General features: G+C 44.2%; 1 protein-coding gene across 1 annotated transcript in view; it reads right to left on the bottom strand.

Moving 5' to 3' along the window:
• Positions 1-16706, bottom strand: part of LOC135915731 (SEC14-like protein 2) — a 69380-nt gene extending 52674 nt beyond the window's left edge. The window contains exons 1-5 of the mRNA XM_065448855.2: positions 16606-16706; positions 12083-12152; positions 7977-8020; positions 7849-7911; positions 4285-4378 (exon numbers count right to left, since the gene is read on the bottom strand). Coding sequence (XP_065304927.1) covers positions 4285-4378; positions 7849-7911; positions 7977-8020; positions 12083-12152; positions 16606-16659 — 325 coding nt within the window. The 5' untranslated portion in view covers positions 16660-16706. The remainder of the gene's footprint in view (positions 1-4284; positions 4379-7848; positions 7912-7976; positions 8021-12082; positions 12153-16605) is intronic.
• Positions 16707-16953: the final 247 nt, after the last annotated feature.

Raw genomic sequence — 16953 nt, 5'->3', positions numbered from 1 at the left:
CGCGTTACCGGAAGTTTTCCTCGACTTTCGCTTCCTTCCGTCTCACTGCTAGGAAAAGCAGCCGGCTGTTCGGTTGGCGCAAGATATCTCCCACTTGGATCCAGAGGACCTCCGCAATTCCTTCGCTCGAATTACAGCGACCATCCAAAGAATCCACTAGCGACCTGCGCATTCGATCTAATGCATCTAAAAGAGGAAAGAAGAAGCGCCGGCTACTTTTCGAATCAAGTTTTTTTTTTATATATAGCGCCATGTGTGAAGTTTTTCACATGTGGTGTTATGCATTGATATAATTTTGTGCGTACAACGTAATTTCACGTGCCATCCGTGAACCTTCCACGCTATAAAGGCACATGATAGGCATGAAAGAAGAGGACACTTTGGAGCTGGTGTTAATAAAGAGGTTGGTTACGGGTGGTCTTCGTACAATTAACATGCGACGTACTGGCGGAGGTGCGAGGTACAAGCACTGTGGCTCCGATGTTTCCGACGGTACTCCGCGCATTTTTGAATCCACACTCACAGCTAAATAGAGCCGCCGCCTGCAAGGACTACCTCCGCCAGTGTGCCGCTAGTGAAGTACAGGAACAGGGCGCGAAACCAAAGTCTTTACGAACAAAAGTTAAAGAGTGTGCAAGCCCGTACCTTTCTAGTGCCGAAGGCTAACAGGTGGCATGTGGCAATACACTTATATATATAAAACGTACTCTACATATATGGCATAGGCATATAACATGCTCTACATATTTAACATCCACACATATGTACTTAACATGCACTCTAACATAGGACTCTAAATGGCACAACGTTGAAAGAAACCATAAATTAACACTTGGAAGAAAACAACAGTACAATTTAGCATACGAAGCAGAAGAAGGGCGGTAGAAATCAAGCAATCATACGAACAACACTTTCTCATAAAATGTTTGTATAGTGTATGCACATGTGCAAATAGCGCCTAAGTATGCCATTGTCCTCAATAATTTTTTAAAGCTATTAGAAATAACTTCTGATGGACGACAATGTAAAGTGCGCTATTGAATGATGAAAATACACTTTTATTACGAAATGCCAGTGAAAACAAAACAGTCGTAAGTTATTCAAAGTAGTTAGCGCAACAACCCTCACCAGTGTATACGCTTATTTCGTTCTTCTTTGGTTTTGTTTTAGGCTGAACAGAGCTTTTTTCTAAATCGCACGGGGCATGCATAGCGCCTTCCTAGGCGGATTACCTGAAGAGGTGGTCATTACTTGTACGATAAATCGAAACGTCCAAGTAGCTAATAAAATAATTGGCAATCAGTGTTTATGAATGTTGAATTGAGAACACATTTCGCGATTGCGAAATTGGAGCGCAGCAGTTGCTCAGGCATGTTCATTTAATGGGATGCAGCACCTTTTCGAGATATCCTTTCCAAGAATGTGCACACACACACACACATATACACACACACAAAAGCATACATATATATATATATATATATATATATATATATATATATATATATATATATATATATATATATATATATTAAGGACAGATATCTCGAAAATGGTGCTAGTTTTATGATCTCCTAAGACGACACGACTTCACAACTACTCCTATTCAGTTTCGCAATGACAACATGTGCCCCAACGTAGGTTATTGAAGAAATTGTGAGTATTTTTGTTCTCAACAAACAACTACAGTTCACTTAAATGCAGGGGGGGGGGGGAAATGATTTAACGGGCAAGATGAGGTAGCAGCCATTACTAAGTTACCTCGACTGCACTATACCCACTTGTACAGTAAATAGTAAGAGGTTCGTAACCTTCTGAGAGAGATACAAACTGTTGCTGTAACTCTGTTTGCAGTAGGAAACTTTCTACTACATCTTTGATTTGGGCTACTTGGTTCACATATATTCAAAAGGCACTGCGCGACTGGGACGGAGACACAGAAGCACAAGCCACAGCGCAAGCGCTGACTAAAAACTGGTTTTATTTGCACCGAAACCGTCCTATTTATACGCAAAGGCCTGTCATGTAACACCGCATTTAACACAGATATAGTCACACGTGTTGAACCAAAAACAAGCTACCGCAAACGATTAAGAACATGCTGCTAAATCCACAGAAACAGTAAGAAAAGCATATGTTCATCGAACATAGTTTACTATCGCCACTTTCTCAATGCTTAGAGCTAAGGCGAAGTCACTATGCAGAAAAAGTAATAATGAAAATAAGTAACAGGCGCTCAGAACAAGGTATTTACGCACTTGGCTTGAACAGGCTTCTGTGACGAAAATGAAAAAAAGCAAAAACCCTTGAAAAGGGGTACAACATTTAAGACCTAAACAAAAGCTTCACGAAACTCGATCTCAGCGTCATTCACGTCATCACCTTGCTATACACACGTTTTTCAGTGCGTATAGCAAGGCTGGCGGGAGCGCTGCGGTGGTCGCGATCCTGTAGTCATCCAGCATTCAATCATAGGTAAACAAACGTGCGTCCACTTATCCAATTATTTTCGTTGCTAACCTTTCAGCAGCACCTTTGCAACATATTTGTAAGGGAGCATTATCAACAGGCATTTTTCCAGTTGATATGAAAACAGCTAGGGTTGCGGTCTTGCACAAAGGTGGTCCTATGAATAATCTTAACAATTATCGACGGATTTCAGTGTTACCCTTATTCTCAAATGCTTTGGAGCACATAATAAAAACAAGACTGAACGTGAATTGCTTGTCAAGGAACAATTCGGCTTTCGCGAAATAAAATCTACAGAAACAGCTTTAGTATCAAATAAATATTAGCTAAGAATAAGGAGTTCACCCTAGGAATTTTTTTAGACTTCTGAAAAGCATCTTACTCGGTTAAGCATGATATACTGTTTGAAAATTACCATATTACGGCATTCGAGGGGCAGCTCTACAATTAATACGCAGTTATTTAACAGACAGGCTGCAGTATACGCCTCTTCACGGGTATAAATTTCAGCTACAGCCTTTGAAATTCGGTGCACCACAAGGTTCTATACTCGGTCCACTATTTGTTATTATTTACATAAATGATATCGTGCCGGTACCACAAACTAGCTAGCTTGTTTGATACTAGCTTGTTTTTCTCTAGCAGCCGTTTAAGAGGTTTAGAAAAGGCGGCGAACTAGTGGTTGATCTCGCTTTCATACTGGATTGAATGTAACCAGCTGGAATTAAACGTTAGTAAAACTAAATATATTTTAATCAAAGGCATAAATAAGCGCGAATATTACACCATTTCTGTTCGATTTAAAAATAATGACATCGAGCGTGTCCCGTTGTTTAAATTCTTAGGTGCACTTTTTCATGAAAACATCACTTGGACACCGCAAATCAACAAAGTACAAGCCAGTATGTCTAGATCAATTTCTGTCTTACATAAACCTAGGTCTCTGGTACCAAACTGGCTGAAGGTCCAGTTATACTATTCACTAGTTCATTATCATCTCCATTACTGTCTCTTAATCAGGGGTACGACTTCAAGAAGGAACCTTGAAAGGTTAATAATTGTACAGAAAATCTGGAACCAACTGAACACACTGCGCCATTTTTTGACAAGCTTAAGTTGCTTACTGTTAACGAACTTTACAGCCTTAAGCTCGCCTTGTATATTCGCAAGGAAATTGGAAATGAAGTGAGTAGTTATATGGCTCAGTGCTACCCTACTAATGTTCTCTGTGATCTCCCACACGAGCGATTTAGAATACCGTTATTCCGAACCATTTACGGTAATCAAACATTGTTCTATCTAATACCCAACCTTCTCCGCAACAATAGTTATATCCACGAACTTATTCAACAATGTACTTCTATACACAATTTAAAGAAAAAGTCACAATGTACTTACTGTCTGGTACTGTGTCCTAAATAGGTTCTTGAGTTATAAAGAAACTTTTTTATTGTTCTATAACCTTTGTACGCCGCTGCATTCTCTAACAGTTACACATTGCTAGGAATGGTTATGTTACATTTTGTATAACGCTTGCACAATCTTGTACTCTTTAATGTGTTGCCAGGGTTATTGCTGTTGCATTATTCTGTGATCCTGTTAATTTAAGATGCTTAATGGGGATGTTACTTCTGTTCTTGAACAATTTTTTTTTGCGGTGCTCTAATGCACAAAGTCATTGTTTTTCTTTTTTTTATTCTCACTGTTTCTGAGCAAATGTATGGGTGGAAGGACCTTAGTGAGAAAGAGTTAATCTGCCTTTAGTTCTTTCAACTCAGGCAATATATGTCTGAATAAACTGAAACTGAAACTCACCCTTGATGTCTACACTGCCGATATTTATTAACCAGACTGGATGTCCCTTGGGATTGCAGTCGAGGATGCCTCCCGGAAAGTGTTCGCGCATCACCTGCGGGGAATGATCTGTCAACACGCTTCTACAGTAATATGTCGACATGAGAGAATCGAGCGGCATAGTGGCGTTGTGCTCCTGGGACCTTAACCTCAAGAACGCGAGTTGAAAGGGGTTGACATGGAAGAAAGACAGTGTAACTTCTTGATTGCATTATTCTAGCATGTAGTTTCTTGTTTAAGTTACACTACCTGCAAGATCAGTCCACATGTACGGATTGCGCTAACTCTATGATCGGCCCATATTTTTCGTCGAGTAAAGAAACCTTTTCAGATGTGTTTTTAGGCGCGCGCTGGTTGAACAAGATAATTTGGGCTTAATTGCGGAACATTTTGCGCTAACTGCGCAATATTACTGCACGCTAACTTGATTAATCTTTTGCGTTGCAAGATAAATTTTGACGCTTGCGTGCGCTAAAGTGCCCGAACCGGCCTTATCTTTAAAATGTGGTCATAAAGTGGCAGCCACATACCTAGATTTCGGTAACCCCAAATCAATCTCAAGTCGCCAAAGAAGGCTTTATCTCCAAAAAAGCACTTGCGCTACGATTCTTCATAAGGGCCGATGAAAGCTAAATGTGACGTATGACATATCATTAGTGAAGGCGGCCAGCCAATGGAATACTAACCTCCGAAAACTGCTCCTGACTTCTGGCCGCGGATGTATAGAACTTTTCAATGTACAGACCGCACACCAGGGGCTGCCACAGGCCAGCCGCCATAAAACGCCTTCTTAAAACGCCTTCCTGAACCACTTTTTATCGAAGTCAAAAATGCGCTTGAAGATAATATCGACTATTTCCGAAATACTTGGCCGCAACAAGTACTTCAGTGCGTTTAATAGAAGCGGAGTTATTGGCAATCAAACATCCCGTTCGCTGTTCACATCGTGCCAGCTCGTGCGACGGATGGTAGCCACATCCGTATTTTGAAGCGCTATCGATAGCTTAATACCAAGGCGTCTAACCAAGAACGGGCAGGATTGAGCGCGGCGGCTCGTAAGCGTGCGTGCGGTCTGACCTTAACTCGGCGGCGTTCGAGCGTAGTGAAATGTTCAAATCTAAACGACATTAGCGGGAGCCGACGGCTACGACACCGATAAACAGAGCAGCCAAAGCTCTAGTTCTACAAGGGCGACCGCAGCCGAGCGTGAGCAGGCGATAGTCGGCTTCATCCGGAAGCACGTAATAATTATTGAAATTCGAATGCAGATTTTCGCTTACTTCAGCGCGTCGGTTAAACTGCGTGAATAAATATATGCAGTAACAGTAGGAAAAAGCACAATGATCCAAACGCCCTTCTTGACTAACGTCAGCTATTAGCCAACCGCAGCCGTGCATGGGAATCTGCTATATTACGAAATAAAGCGTCCGGAAAAGATTGAGGAGCAGGCTTCTGTTGACAAGAAAGCGTTTGTGAAAAATGTGATTTCGTGCTCCACTTGCGACATCCACGCACCTCGCACGACTGCAAAATTTGGCTGAGATGTTCACAGAGCGTATGCGATCCGCGGGCCGTGTTTTTCACCGAATCGGGGGCGTGGTTCGGGACCCCTTTAATGGATAGCAAGCAGGTATCAGCCGCGGCCCGCCACCTCCAGCAACGTTTCTCGCAGAGGCCAAGAATTGCCTAATTGATTCTATTTACTTAAAGTGGTGGAAAGCTGAGTGACTACATGCTCTGTCTGGAACTGCAATAACTGCGAGAGAGACTTGAATGTGTGGGATTAGACGGCGCGCGAGCTTCGTCTGCCTCAGCTGCCCGACTGTGCGACTGTTCCTCATGCACACCTGTTGGCGAGGCCAACAATTTCTACTGCCGGCGCTGGATAGCCAGTGGCCGGCCATGACCAGCAACCCATTGCCGACAGTGACTGCCAGGCTAAAACAACCTGCAGCGAAAACAAAACGTTACCACCATTGTTGACGCAATATATAACAGAATGATGAACTTCGATAAGCATGCAAGTCAGCGTACGCCCTCCATGCGCAACCGCGCCTGACATATATCCCAACAATCATGCACCAAGATTTAAAATATGCAAAAGCCACGTAGCTGGACAGCACCAAGGTAATGTTATTTGCCGTGGCTTGGAGATGCTCAGATAAATATTGCAGTCTGCCTAATTACATAATTAGTCTTAGTAAGTAATCAACTTCTCAGATGTAATACATGAAAAGTGTCAATGAGAAAATTGTACAGAAACATGAAAAACTCCCCATACAACTTTCTGTTGCTCAGCACGCGCTACATAAAAGTGTTTTCCGAGTGTGAATTAAGCCCGCAAATACACGAAAAGTGCCTCGAGCGGCCAGTTCCGTGGCAATTTTGTGTGTATTCGCGGGCTGGAGACCCTGGCTAAAATGCTCGAACTTAGGCCACAACTTTACCGATGCCCCCCCCCCCCCCCTTTTTTTGTCTTCCCGTGATCCATTAGCACGAATGTTTAGGGAACGAGGTAGGAATGATTTCAACCAGATCAAAATTTTACTCTTTTTACATTTTTACAAATTTTACAATTTCTTTTTACAAATTTTACAAACTCTTTTTTGAGCGCAATAATCTGTTCTAACAGATCTAGATCGTGAACACGTTTGCACCTTGCTTTGGATTGTTGTATCTTCCTTTTCAAATGGATAATTTCGCGTGATATCCAGGGGTTATGCACACGTTTTCTTTTTTTCCCTCAAGGGCATAAACTGGGCTATGCATTCATGTACAAGGGCTTTAAACATTAGCCAAACTTTGTTTATATCCGTATTTTCTTGGAGACAAAGCTCTTAAACCGTTCAAAAGAAATGTCCAATTCGTCAAGTATAGCCGCATCATCGGCCATATTGCAGTCCCTCTAAGTCGAAACACGTCGGGATACATTTCCATTTTGCTGCAGCGTTAGTGTTATGCCAACGATGAAATGATCAGAAATTCCAGGGAAAATATCAACTTTGTGTGGCCGGAGGAACAAGTTTTCACTGAGAAATATAAGGTCAAGGACAGATTTGCTGGCTTGCTGGACACGAGTGCATTCATTGACAACTTGGTGAGGACTGTGCGAAAAACACATTTCGATTAGTGCGGTGGCAGACTCGCATTCCCTACTTCCAGGAAACATGCTGTCCCACAATACTCCAGGAACATTAAAATCACCTGCTACAATAACGTTCTTGTTTTGTACACGCAGGCAATGCATGAAATCATTCAGTCTCTCGATAGCTGCTGCACTTGTCCCAGGTGGGCGATACACTGCACCGATTACAACTTCGGTTACCCGCCAAAAAGTTTTACACCACTGGAAACCGTGAAGACTTTGTTCTATGAAGACAACACGCCGTCAAGCTGGACCTGTATTGTTAAAGGGCACTCATTAGTACAGATATTACTTATTCATTAGGGCATAGAGTCTATTGCCATGGCATATTGTGGTGCAAAGTGAAGTGTGAGGCGAAGCACGGATATCTACGAACTCACCTTGGGCACCTGATAGTCGGTAAGCAGGCTGTCCACGTCACACAGCTGCCGCCATCGCAGATGCTGTTTGGAAAGCGAAACATGAGGCAGGGACTGCGTGTCCGCCAGGGCGCACTTGACTGACTCACCTGGCGAAACATGTGCTCCGCCCGGGCAGTGTCGAACTCACGTGCTGCGCATACGCCATACGTCACATAAACTACGGCAAACAGTGGTGAATTTCCTCCTTCGAACGAAAGTATCTTTAACCGCTCAACAAATTTCGCCTATAGGCTTGTGATAACATCAGAGGTTGAGGCCAAGACGCGCGCTATATATAACCTTCGCTCCGTGAGCCCTTTTCGTACACTTAAAGGTGCACCTGTTCGGTGCGTCTGATCAAATTTTCCCATAGTAGTATAACATTTCTTTCATTACCGTTTAAGTAATCATCTCGCCAGGGAATCGTTACGCCTCTGAGGGTTCCTTCAAGGAGATCAAGCTCGCCTCGACCAAGTCGTTTCAACTGCCCAAGGATATTACTGCCGAATGTTTTCTCACAGAGAGAATTTCGAATTGCGTGTTGTCAATCTATTTACTTTGGTGCTCATTGACTTTTTGGAACGCAAAAAAGGAAGAATATCAGTGGGACAGATTTCACAACTCAGTAAGTATCAGTCTAGCTAATGTAACGATGGTAAAAAAAAGAAGCAAGCCCCTATGTTTTTTTGTCGTCAGAAAGTGCAGAATTGCGACTCTTTGTCAGATAAATCAAATCAAGGTGCTGCTTCCCTAATGCGTTTGGTTTCAACTTTCCTTCAGCATTACCTGCAGTCGCAGAAGACGCTGAGGAAACCATCGTTACAATTTTTGCACAACAGACTTTACAGCATCATTTCTTCTTCATGAACTTCTTGTCTTAAAACCTACTAAATTTACTGAAATTTTTCTGTAGAAATCAAGCATTTTCTATAGCAGACATTTTTTGAAAGAGCGAGCGAAGCAATTCGATCACTAATAAAACATATTACAATAATTACCTTCTTAGTTGTAAATTTTACGGGCATGTTCATGTTAAGAACTTGACAAGAATCGTCAAGAACGTTTAGGTGCGCGTTTCTGCATCCCAAAGTGGTCATGTGGACCGAAATAAATGGCGTGAAACTACTCGTTCAATTTACTTGATTACGCCTAGCGCAACCCCTTGGGACGTATTCTCGGACCATAACTTTCTGCCATACTACCGCCTTCGCGCGACGTAGCGCTCAACCAGCCAACTGGCTCATCCGGTTAAGCTCAACCAGCCAATAGGCGCGCACTGAAAGTAATATCTCCGAAAGCGACCTTCCAAGAATACTTCCCCTGATTGACGTATTATTGCGGCGTAAAAAGAAGCTACGGCATGTCACGTTATAACGCGGTAGGTCTCGCCTCTGCTGCTGAAATGGCTACGCGTTGAATCGGTGGCTGAGCAAAGCGCCAATCGGCTTGTGCGAAGAAGTCAGCGTGACGGCAGCTTTATTTCACGCGAACCTCGACGTCGCAGAAGTGTTGTACCTTGAGTCGCAGCTTCCAGGACCCAGCTATTTCCGTCTACATGACCATTTTAAAACGTAGAAACACGTAACTAGGTTAATATGAAGATGTACTCTAACTTTACGATATGAAACGGTGCCGTAAAGAAATATTGTAATTAGTTTAAATATTGACTGCATCGCTTTTGTTTTTCTTGGAAGTGACGTCCACCAGACATACGGTTTATCAGTAGTTACGTGATACGACTAAATTTTTGTAAGCTTCCTCTATTGAAAAAAAAAGAACGCGTTCGAATTAAAGGAAAAACGCACTAGATAAATGGATTAAGTACGGAGCCATATTAACTTGTGTTGACGACTGTGCGCGTTGTGTACGCACGTCGTCTCTCTCTTTCTCTCTCATCCTTGTCATCTCCTCTTCTCTCGTTCAAAACGTATGGCAGCAAAGCGGAATTTTCGTTCCGATTAACTGTTTTAAAGACAAAGTCTTTCTGAGTTAGTGACCACCACTTCTCCGTATCGGGTAAATTTCTAGCCTCTTATCGTTTACATGGAAACATACATGGTAAATATACATCGTGCCATCGTCTTCTCACACGTAGTAGTCGTGGCAGCACACGTCGGCGCGCGGTTTCTGCCGGGAAGCACCGCGTCCGTCACATCGCGCAAACATGCTTCCGCGTCCTAATGGTCGCCAGCCGAGGAGCTCCTGTGAAAAGCTAGTCGCGGTGGAGCAAGGGCACACGCGCCAAGACCGCTTTCTCGGTCTCGATGCAGAAACAACGTTCTGCTGCGTGCGGAGCGTGTGCTCGACGCACTGCGGGAAGCTAAGGCGACAACGCCTGCAAATACAAGAAGCTCAAAAGCAGACGCACATCCGCGTACTTCATATCAGAACGTAGTTTGGATGTGTTAAATCACTAAAATATTTAAATTACTAACCCGTCATCATAGCTCAAAATATGGGCCGATCCCGAAGATGGTGCAGTAAAAAACGAATTTCAGTCGTACGCTACTCCCAACCCATTCACCTGAGGAGTGACGCGTTAAAAGTGTGGTAAGCAGTGACTTCGCCCGTAGCTCACACACAGCTAGCTGTGGAAGACCTTGTCATTCGTCGACTTCGACTGGAGGTTGATTCTTGCACCAACTTTTTTATTCTTTCTTTCGTCTCTTTGATACTGAGTGCTCAAGGTCGGATCCAAGTGACGTATAGGCCTAAGTCGTATCATAAGAAGCCAATAAACACTGACACCAAGGACAACATACTTGTGCTTTACAACTACTTCTGCTCAATAAATGAAATAAGGAAACAATAAATTAATGGAAATTAAAGTGGAAAAAAGGTTGTTTCTACCATCCACTTTAATTTCCATTAATTTATCGTTTCTTTATTTCATTTATTAAGCACAAGTAATTTCCCATATGTTGTTCTTGGTGTCAGTGTTTATTGGCTTCTTATGATACGACTAATAAAAATCGGGCCCCTCGGTTAACCCCCTTTCTTCTCGTATAGGCCTAAGGTGTGCCGTAATCACCGGAGAAATCACGCCACACGACAGATTATTAGATAACATTGTTTATTAGGAAGAGTCGGTCGCTGTGACTATCTTTTGCGTGAAACGCTGTATCCATAAAACTTGCGGGCATTTTCTTGCGGAAAAGGATACCTTCACTCTTTAACGGCGAGGTGGGATAGTCGGGTCTGATATAGCCGATGCCGTCACCTTCGGTAACTGACAACTACTGCACACTGTGTAGACACATCTGTCGTACAGGTTCTCTTTGCTAAATACCTGATGGAAACATGCCTTGATAAGCTTTCTTAAAATAATGAGTAAAAGCGCCCGCGTGTGCGATAGGTGATTTAGCTTTTGTTTTCTGATTGGAAATAAGAGAAAGTATGGGGCGACTTGAGCAAGATTTGACATTGTTTCTGCGGGGGATTTCAAACCGCCTTGCACAATGAAGAAAGCCGAAACTAACGTGACTTCAGGACTCTCAATAGATGTCTACACAACGAAGGACAAGCCACGTCTAAAGCGAAGGCACGCCTTGACTTTGCACGTGTTTCATTTAGGCATACGCTGTGACACTTAGTGTGCCTTACACTTACACTTAGGAGTGACACTTACACCACTCATGACTGCAGCATTCAAGCAGTACGAAAGAGTCAAGTACAACGATGCCTTTGCAGTGGATCAAACAAGGAGCGATAATCAGGTTGCATACAGCATATGGGAACTGACAGAACAATTGGTGACGACATCTAGCATTACGCTACGCATCCAAGCATCAACTGTAACAGTATGCTATGGAGCAATTCTCTGAGTGGTAGGGCTGGCCTGGCCAGCAGTTGTATCTTTATTTAGAAATTGAGGCTAACCGGATCGAGTAAATAAAATCTGTCAGCCTACACTTGCGCCGGTAGTGAAACTGCCCACAAATGCGAATCGTGGTTAACAAAAAAAAAAGAATAAAATACATTTCGTTCTCAAAATACATGGAGCATTTTCCATTTACCCTATTAGGACAAATTTTGCTAAGTTTTAAAAAAATACTGTACTTCAACGTATACAGAAAAAAGAAAAATATTGTAAAACAAAGAATGTATCAAGTTTCGGTTGAAAACTGCAATGAAATAAAATAAAAGTCCTGTGTTTACTTGTGTTTTTTTTTTCACAGGGTAAAATAAGGATTCACAGCACGGTAGTGCTCACCTCGTAACCATCGCAGCAAGTAGGCGTCGGTGTCATCCGGACGCCGGACATCCACCACCGCCGTGCGAAACTGCGGCAAATGGTCCAGCATTTTGGGCATCTGCAGTGTCTGCTTCTCGAGTGCTGGCAAATTGCGCTAGTGGCATGCTGCCCAATTATTTCGAACAACTGCCAGTACAACTGCACTACACACTTCAGCGACGCACTGCCATTGAATGCGAGAGAGGGTTAGGTGGTAATTGCCCTCACAATAGGGCGCCAGCAGCAAGTACAAGGCATAGCAACTGGCTAGTGGGACGAGTTCGCCCTGCAGTGTCCGTCAAATGGCGATAATATTAGTGTGGCAACTAGCAGCATCTTGCGTGCGTTTTTTGTTACGGCTGTGCTTACTGGCCACAATTCTGGGGCTTCCACGCCAAATGCCGGCACACTGTCCAGCGCGGCAAATTTCCGAATCGCATCCACAACGAATATTTAAAAAAGAAACGACCGTTTTATATCAATTGAACGCCGCATAATTTATCGTTCTTAAAAAAAGTAAAATGAAATGTTTGCATGGAGTATGTGCGGTAAAAGTGAAAGAAAAAAGAAAGAAGCTTATTTGCATCATTCGATGCATGAATGGAATATGCCGTTCATAACTGGGTGTTCATCCGGTCAACCGAAGAACTCGTTCAAGGCAAACAATTGATTTCATTTGCCTGGTGCAGCGCCGCATCGCAGCAATGAAACGAACCAAGAGCAGCTCACCGGGCTGTTCACCTCACCAGTGCACGTAGAGTTGTGTTGGCAGATGGATATTAGTGCAATGATACAACATTACACATTGCCTTGTACTGATGAAAACAGTGCGAGACTGAGGAATAACTCTTTTCGTGGCATAAATTGAAACAAAAGCCGGTACTTTTCGTAAAAGCGATGCATTCCTAAGGAAGGACCGGAAAGGACTGAGGAGTCGGCAAACTCGCGGCTTTCGCTCAGGGAGCGGTGCCTCGGCGCCCCCACAAAACCTGGGATCTCCTGCAGAGTCACTGGGAACAATGCCTTCTTGCATAGGATTTTCTGCGTCGAGATTCTAATAGGGGGTTGTCATTCGGTGTATTCGAACACAGACGAGCTTTTTATAATCTGGAATAATGAATTCGCAAATCGAATATGACTTGAATAACATTACTATTCGATTGGTATCCGATAGCTCGAATACTAATACGCCGTGTCATACATTTTCCCCTTACATTTTGTAAATTAGGAAAAATTCTGAGCTGAATGGCATGCGGTGTGCTAGAAGTGCAGGATGTGTGCCCTTGCATTCCCTCTGCCTGCACGAAGTTGAGGCATTTACTCGTTCCTTCGGTAACGTGCGTTCGCTTTCTTTCGAAGCGAGGCGCCAGCCCGGCAGCAGCGGAACAGCAATGCCTTGAGCTAATTTTAGAATGATCGGGCATAGCAACGAATTGGGTTAGGATGTGGCTCTGGTAGGGTCTCGCAATCGTTATCTATCGCGCCGGATTTGGTGCGCGCTGACGATGACTAACACTATAGGGTAATGAGCACACACGTTTATTTAGACACATGCGAAATTTACCAGAGCGTGTATCGTCAAGACTGAGGCCCTAATCTTCGTGTTTTGGTTTTCCGTGGTAACGACCAATCTTGAACTGCACCAATTAACACTCGGACAAACAGAAGAACGCAGGACAGCAGCACATGTCCTTTGTTCTTCGTATGTCCCTGCCTTAAGTGGCGTCTTAAGGATGTGTCTCGGGTGTTCTAGGAAGTAACGCACATAACACGTTTATTTCAGAGGTTACAACCACGCGAAGGCATCAGACACTGGATCCGGGGAAACACGGGGTGAAATGAATCGTCACTTTTCACTGAAATGCAAGAACATTAAGGAAACGGAAAAGTGAGGGAAAAGACAACTTGACGCAGAATGGAGCCGAACTCACATCTTGAGCATTACATGTGCTTTTACACGTTATACGAAATATGTATTCGCTATTTCCAAGGCAACCTCGCGCTTTCTCTTTAAAGCCATGCAACTAGCCATGATATGTTTGACATCGAAAAACCCAGACAATCATAAAATACGATCTTTACGCGAGACTTGAGCAACAGAGGAGTGCAAAGTGAGAAATCTAGAACATTCCACGGTATAATGCACTGGCTGCGATATACAGCTACTAAGAAAACGGTCCCGCTTTTAAAACTCGAGCTTGGTGGCCGCGTTATGGTGTGTCGACGTGCAAGAACGTGGGCGAATTCGAAAAGCTTTCCGTTCGTAAGTTCTCTTTCCTACTGGCCGGTCGTCTTCGCAAATGATATGTACACCACTGGCTCAAGTTTAACCACAATATGATTATAAAGCATGCCTGAAAAATTTTTAAGAACAATTCTCGCATAATACATTTTTGTGAAAGGGGCCGAGGTGGCCAAATAGAACTGCAGCCTTCCACTATGGTGCACAGCTGCTCAAAGACTTAACTCGAAGAATGATGACACATTTCTAGAGGAGAATTTTTAACCGAAGTACGCTGCAACGAGCAAGCATCGAATGCTTCAGAAGGAAGGTCCATTTTACTAATGCGCCTTTTAAGTCCCGTGAAGAAGGCATTTCCAGCATTTTCCGAAAGTGGAGCAGAAAGGTGCATTAGGAGCGTTGGTGTTAAGTGTGACGCAAGCTGTGCGTCATATCCCCGATGCTGTTTTAGTTCGTTACACCTTATAAATATCAATTGATGACGCCCGTCTCTACTGACCATACCAAAGGCTGCTCATACCAAAAATAGCTGCCTTATCTTGACTGCTGTGTGTCGGCTGAGACAACGCCTTGACAACGGATAACGCCAGCGCGCGTATTGCTGCAGACGTACGGAAGTCAAGACACTTGCCTACAGAACGCGCGGGTCAACCGCTCTGGTTTGCACTGGCGGAATTTAGCGACGACACCTGATGCGAACCCGTCTAGATGTCGATGTGCGCGGCTATGTTTACGAAATGTCTTTTCTCGCACTGCTGGTTGCCTCATACTCTGGCTTTGACCGTCAGGAGCGCGTTGCATATACATGTGTCTTGACCTCTGTACACGGTATCCAGATGCCGTGGATGGCTTCCTTGATAACAAACTCCAGCGCCTGCACTGACGCACATCCACGCCGACCGCCGACAGCATGTGCGATCCAGCGCCGCTCACCAGTGTCTCGACTGATAACTGGCTACTTGCACCAACAATGGCAGCCTTATTTCGTCCACTAAGCGTCTCATCGGGCTGCCCGCACGTTTCATCTGCATTCAGTAAACTCGGCGCCCACAGGCTAATCAGCCTCGATGAAGTAGACAATACTCCCGCAGACACACTTAAGTTCTTCAACTCGCTCAATATGCCAAAGGTGAAGGCTCTTCTGAGCAGACTCATAGCGCCTCGACCTACTCCTTCTACCCCTTATGATAATACACCGCCACGCTTAATCACTTGATTGATTAATTATTCGATTGAATAATTAAGCAGTCAGTGAATACATATATATACATGTACTTTTACATATTTTGGCATCCTTTGCCGAAATTAACATTTTTATGCCTGCCATTAGACGTTCGCTCGCATGGAAAAAGAGGCCAAAAAAGCATATCGCTATCGGCTTACTGATCTTCAACCATATCTTCCTGTACACGGGTCATGACAAGATGTGTACCCTACTTTGTGTACATTGCACGAAGAACGTGTATTTGACAGCCACAGAGATATAGGCACTCAGAGTGCACGGCTGCCGGAGGTTCAAAGGGTGCTTCACGAAATTAATAAAGCAGTAGTCAAGTTACGCTTCCTTCGCAAAAATCTTAAGACTATGTCGCACCGTTTCCGACATACTTCTCCCCAGCTTTGCTTAAAAATGCCATGACATAGTAGTTATGTTCGCCCACAACTGCTAAAGGTGCGCTTTTCGTCAACTGTTGCCTGGATCGTCAATGTACTTCACAGCGCATACAGGTATCTAGAAATTGGTGCTGCACCTGGAATGTCTGCTAGGCAGAAATGACAACTTTTCGGCTTGAATTCCGCACTTCTAACATGTGCACCAACATGAATATTTAGGAAAAGTTAATTACTGGATCTTGTTAATTAGCTGCCTGGACAATAGGACGTTCCGCGCCGGCATGCAATTTCTGCCTCCACCAGAACCCTACCTCAAAAGACGGAACAGCCTCACAGCCGAATAAAAGCGAAAAATATTCAATTCTACAAAAACCTGGTATAACAAGATATAGGTGTGTGCGTATATATGCAGTTCTATATGAAATTTTCCTACGGATGTAGCGCTGCAGGAGGCGTTTTTGCGTGGCTTCGCGGTCTCTTCCCTGCCGCACTGGAATTGCAAACATGTCGAAGGCGTCTACCGCGAACCCACCGGCTGCATCGCTGGTGTTCGTTCTGTTCTCTCAGAGGCGAAACTACCGCGGGCCATGAATGGCGCTTCACTTCGCCGAACGAGCGGATGCAGGACAAGGAACACACGGCTTACCTGCTCCAGAGCACTGCGCTGGCGTTTATCGAGGTCGTGCAGGTAACCGCTCATGACGCGCGGCGGAGGGTCGGATCAGCACGTCCAGTCGATAATCGTGGCCCGCTGCGTCTGTCTCTCGCACGAGGTTTTGGTTTCACGCGGAAAATGGCGACACAGCGCACCCTCCTCTCCCACGCCGAGAGCACCAACGCTGGCTGTGAGAGGGAAGGAAGGAAGGCGGCGTTACGCGTGCCTGACCGGTGTACGCTTGGTGTCGTTCAATGGCGCACGCCGTGATGATAATTGCCTCTCAATGTCTACACGCACGCACTGCAAGCGGCGCCTGCTTCGTGGCAAGAATGGTGT

Source organism: Dermacentor albipictus, unplaced genomic scaffold (genome assembly GCF_038994185.2).
Source record: "Dermacentor albipictus isolate Rhodes 1998 colony unplaced genomic scaffold, USDA_Dalb.pri_finalv2 scaffold_22, whole genome shotgun sequence".
In the NCBI taxonomy this organism is placed as follows: Eukaryota; Metazoa; Arthropoda; class Arachnida; order Ixodida; family Ixodidae; genus Dermacentor; species Dermacentor albipictus.
This window is presented reverse-complemented; position numbering and strand designations above follow the sequence as displayed.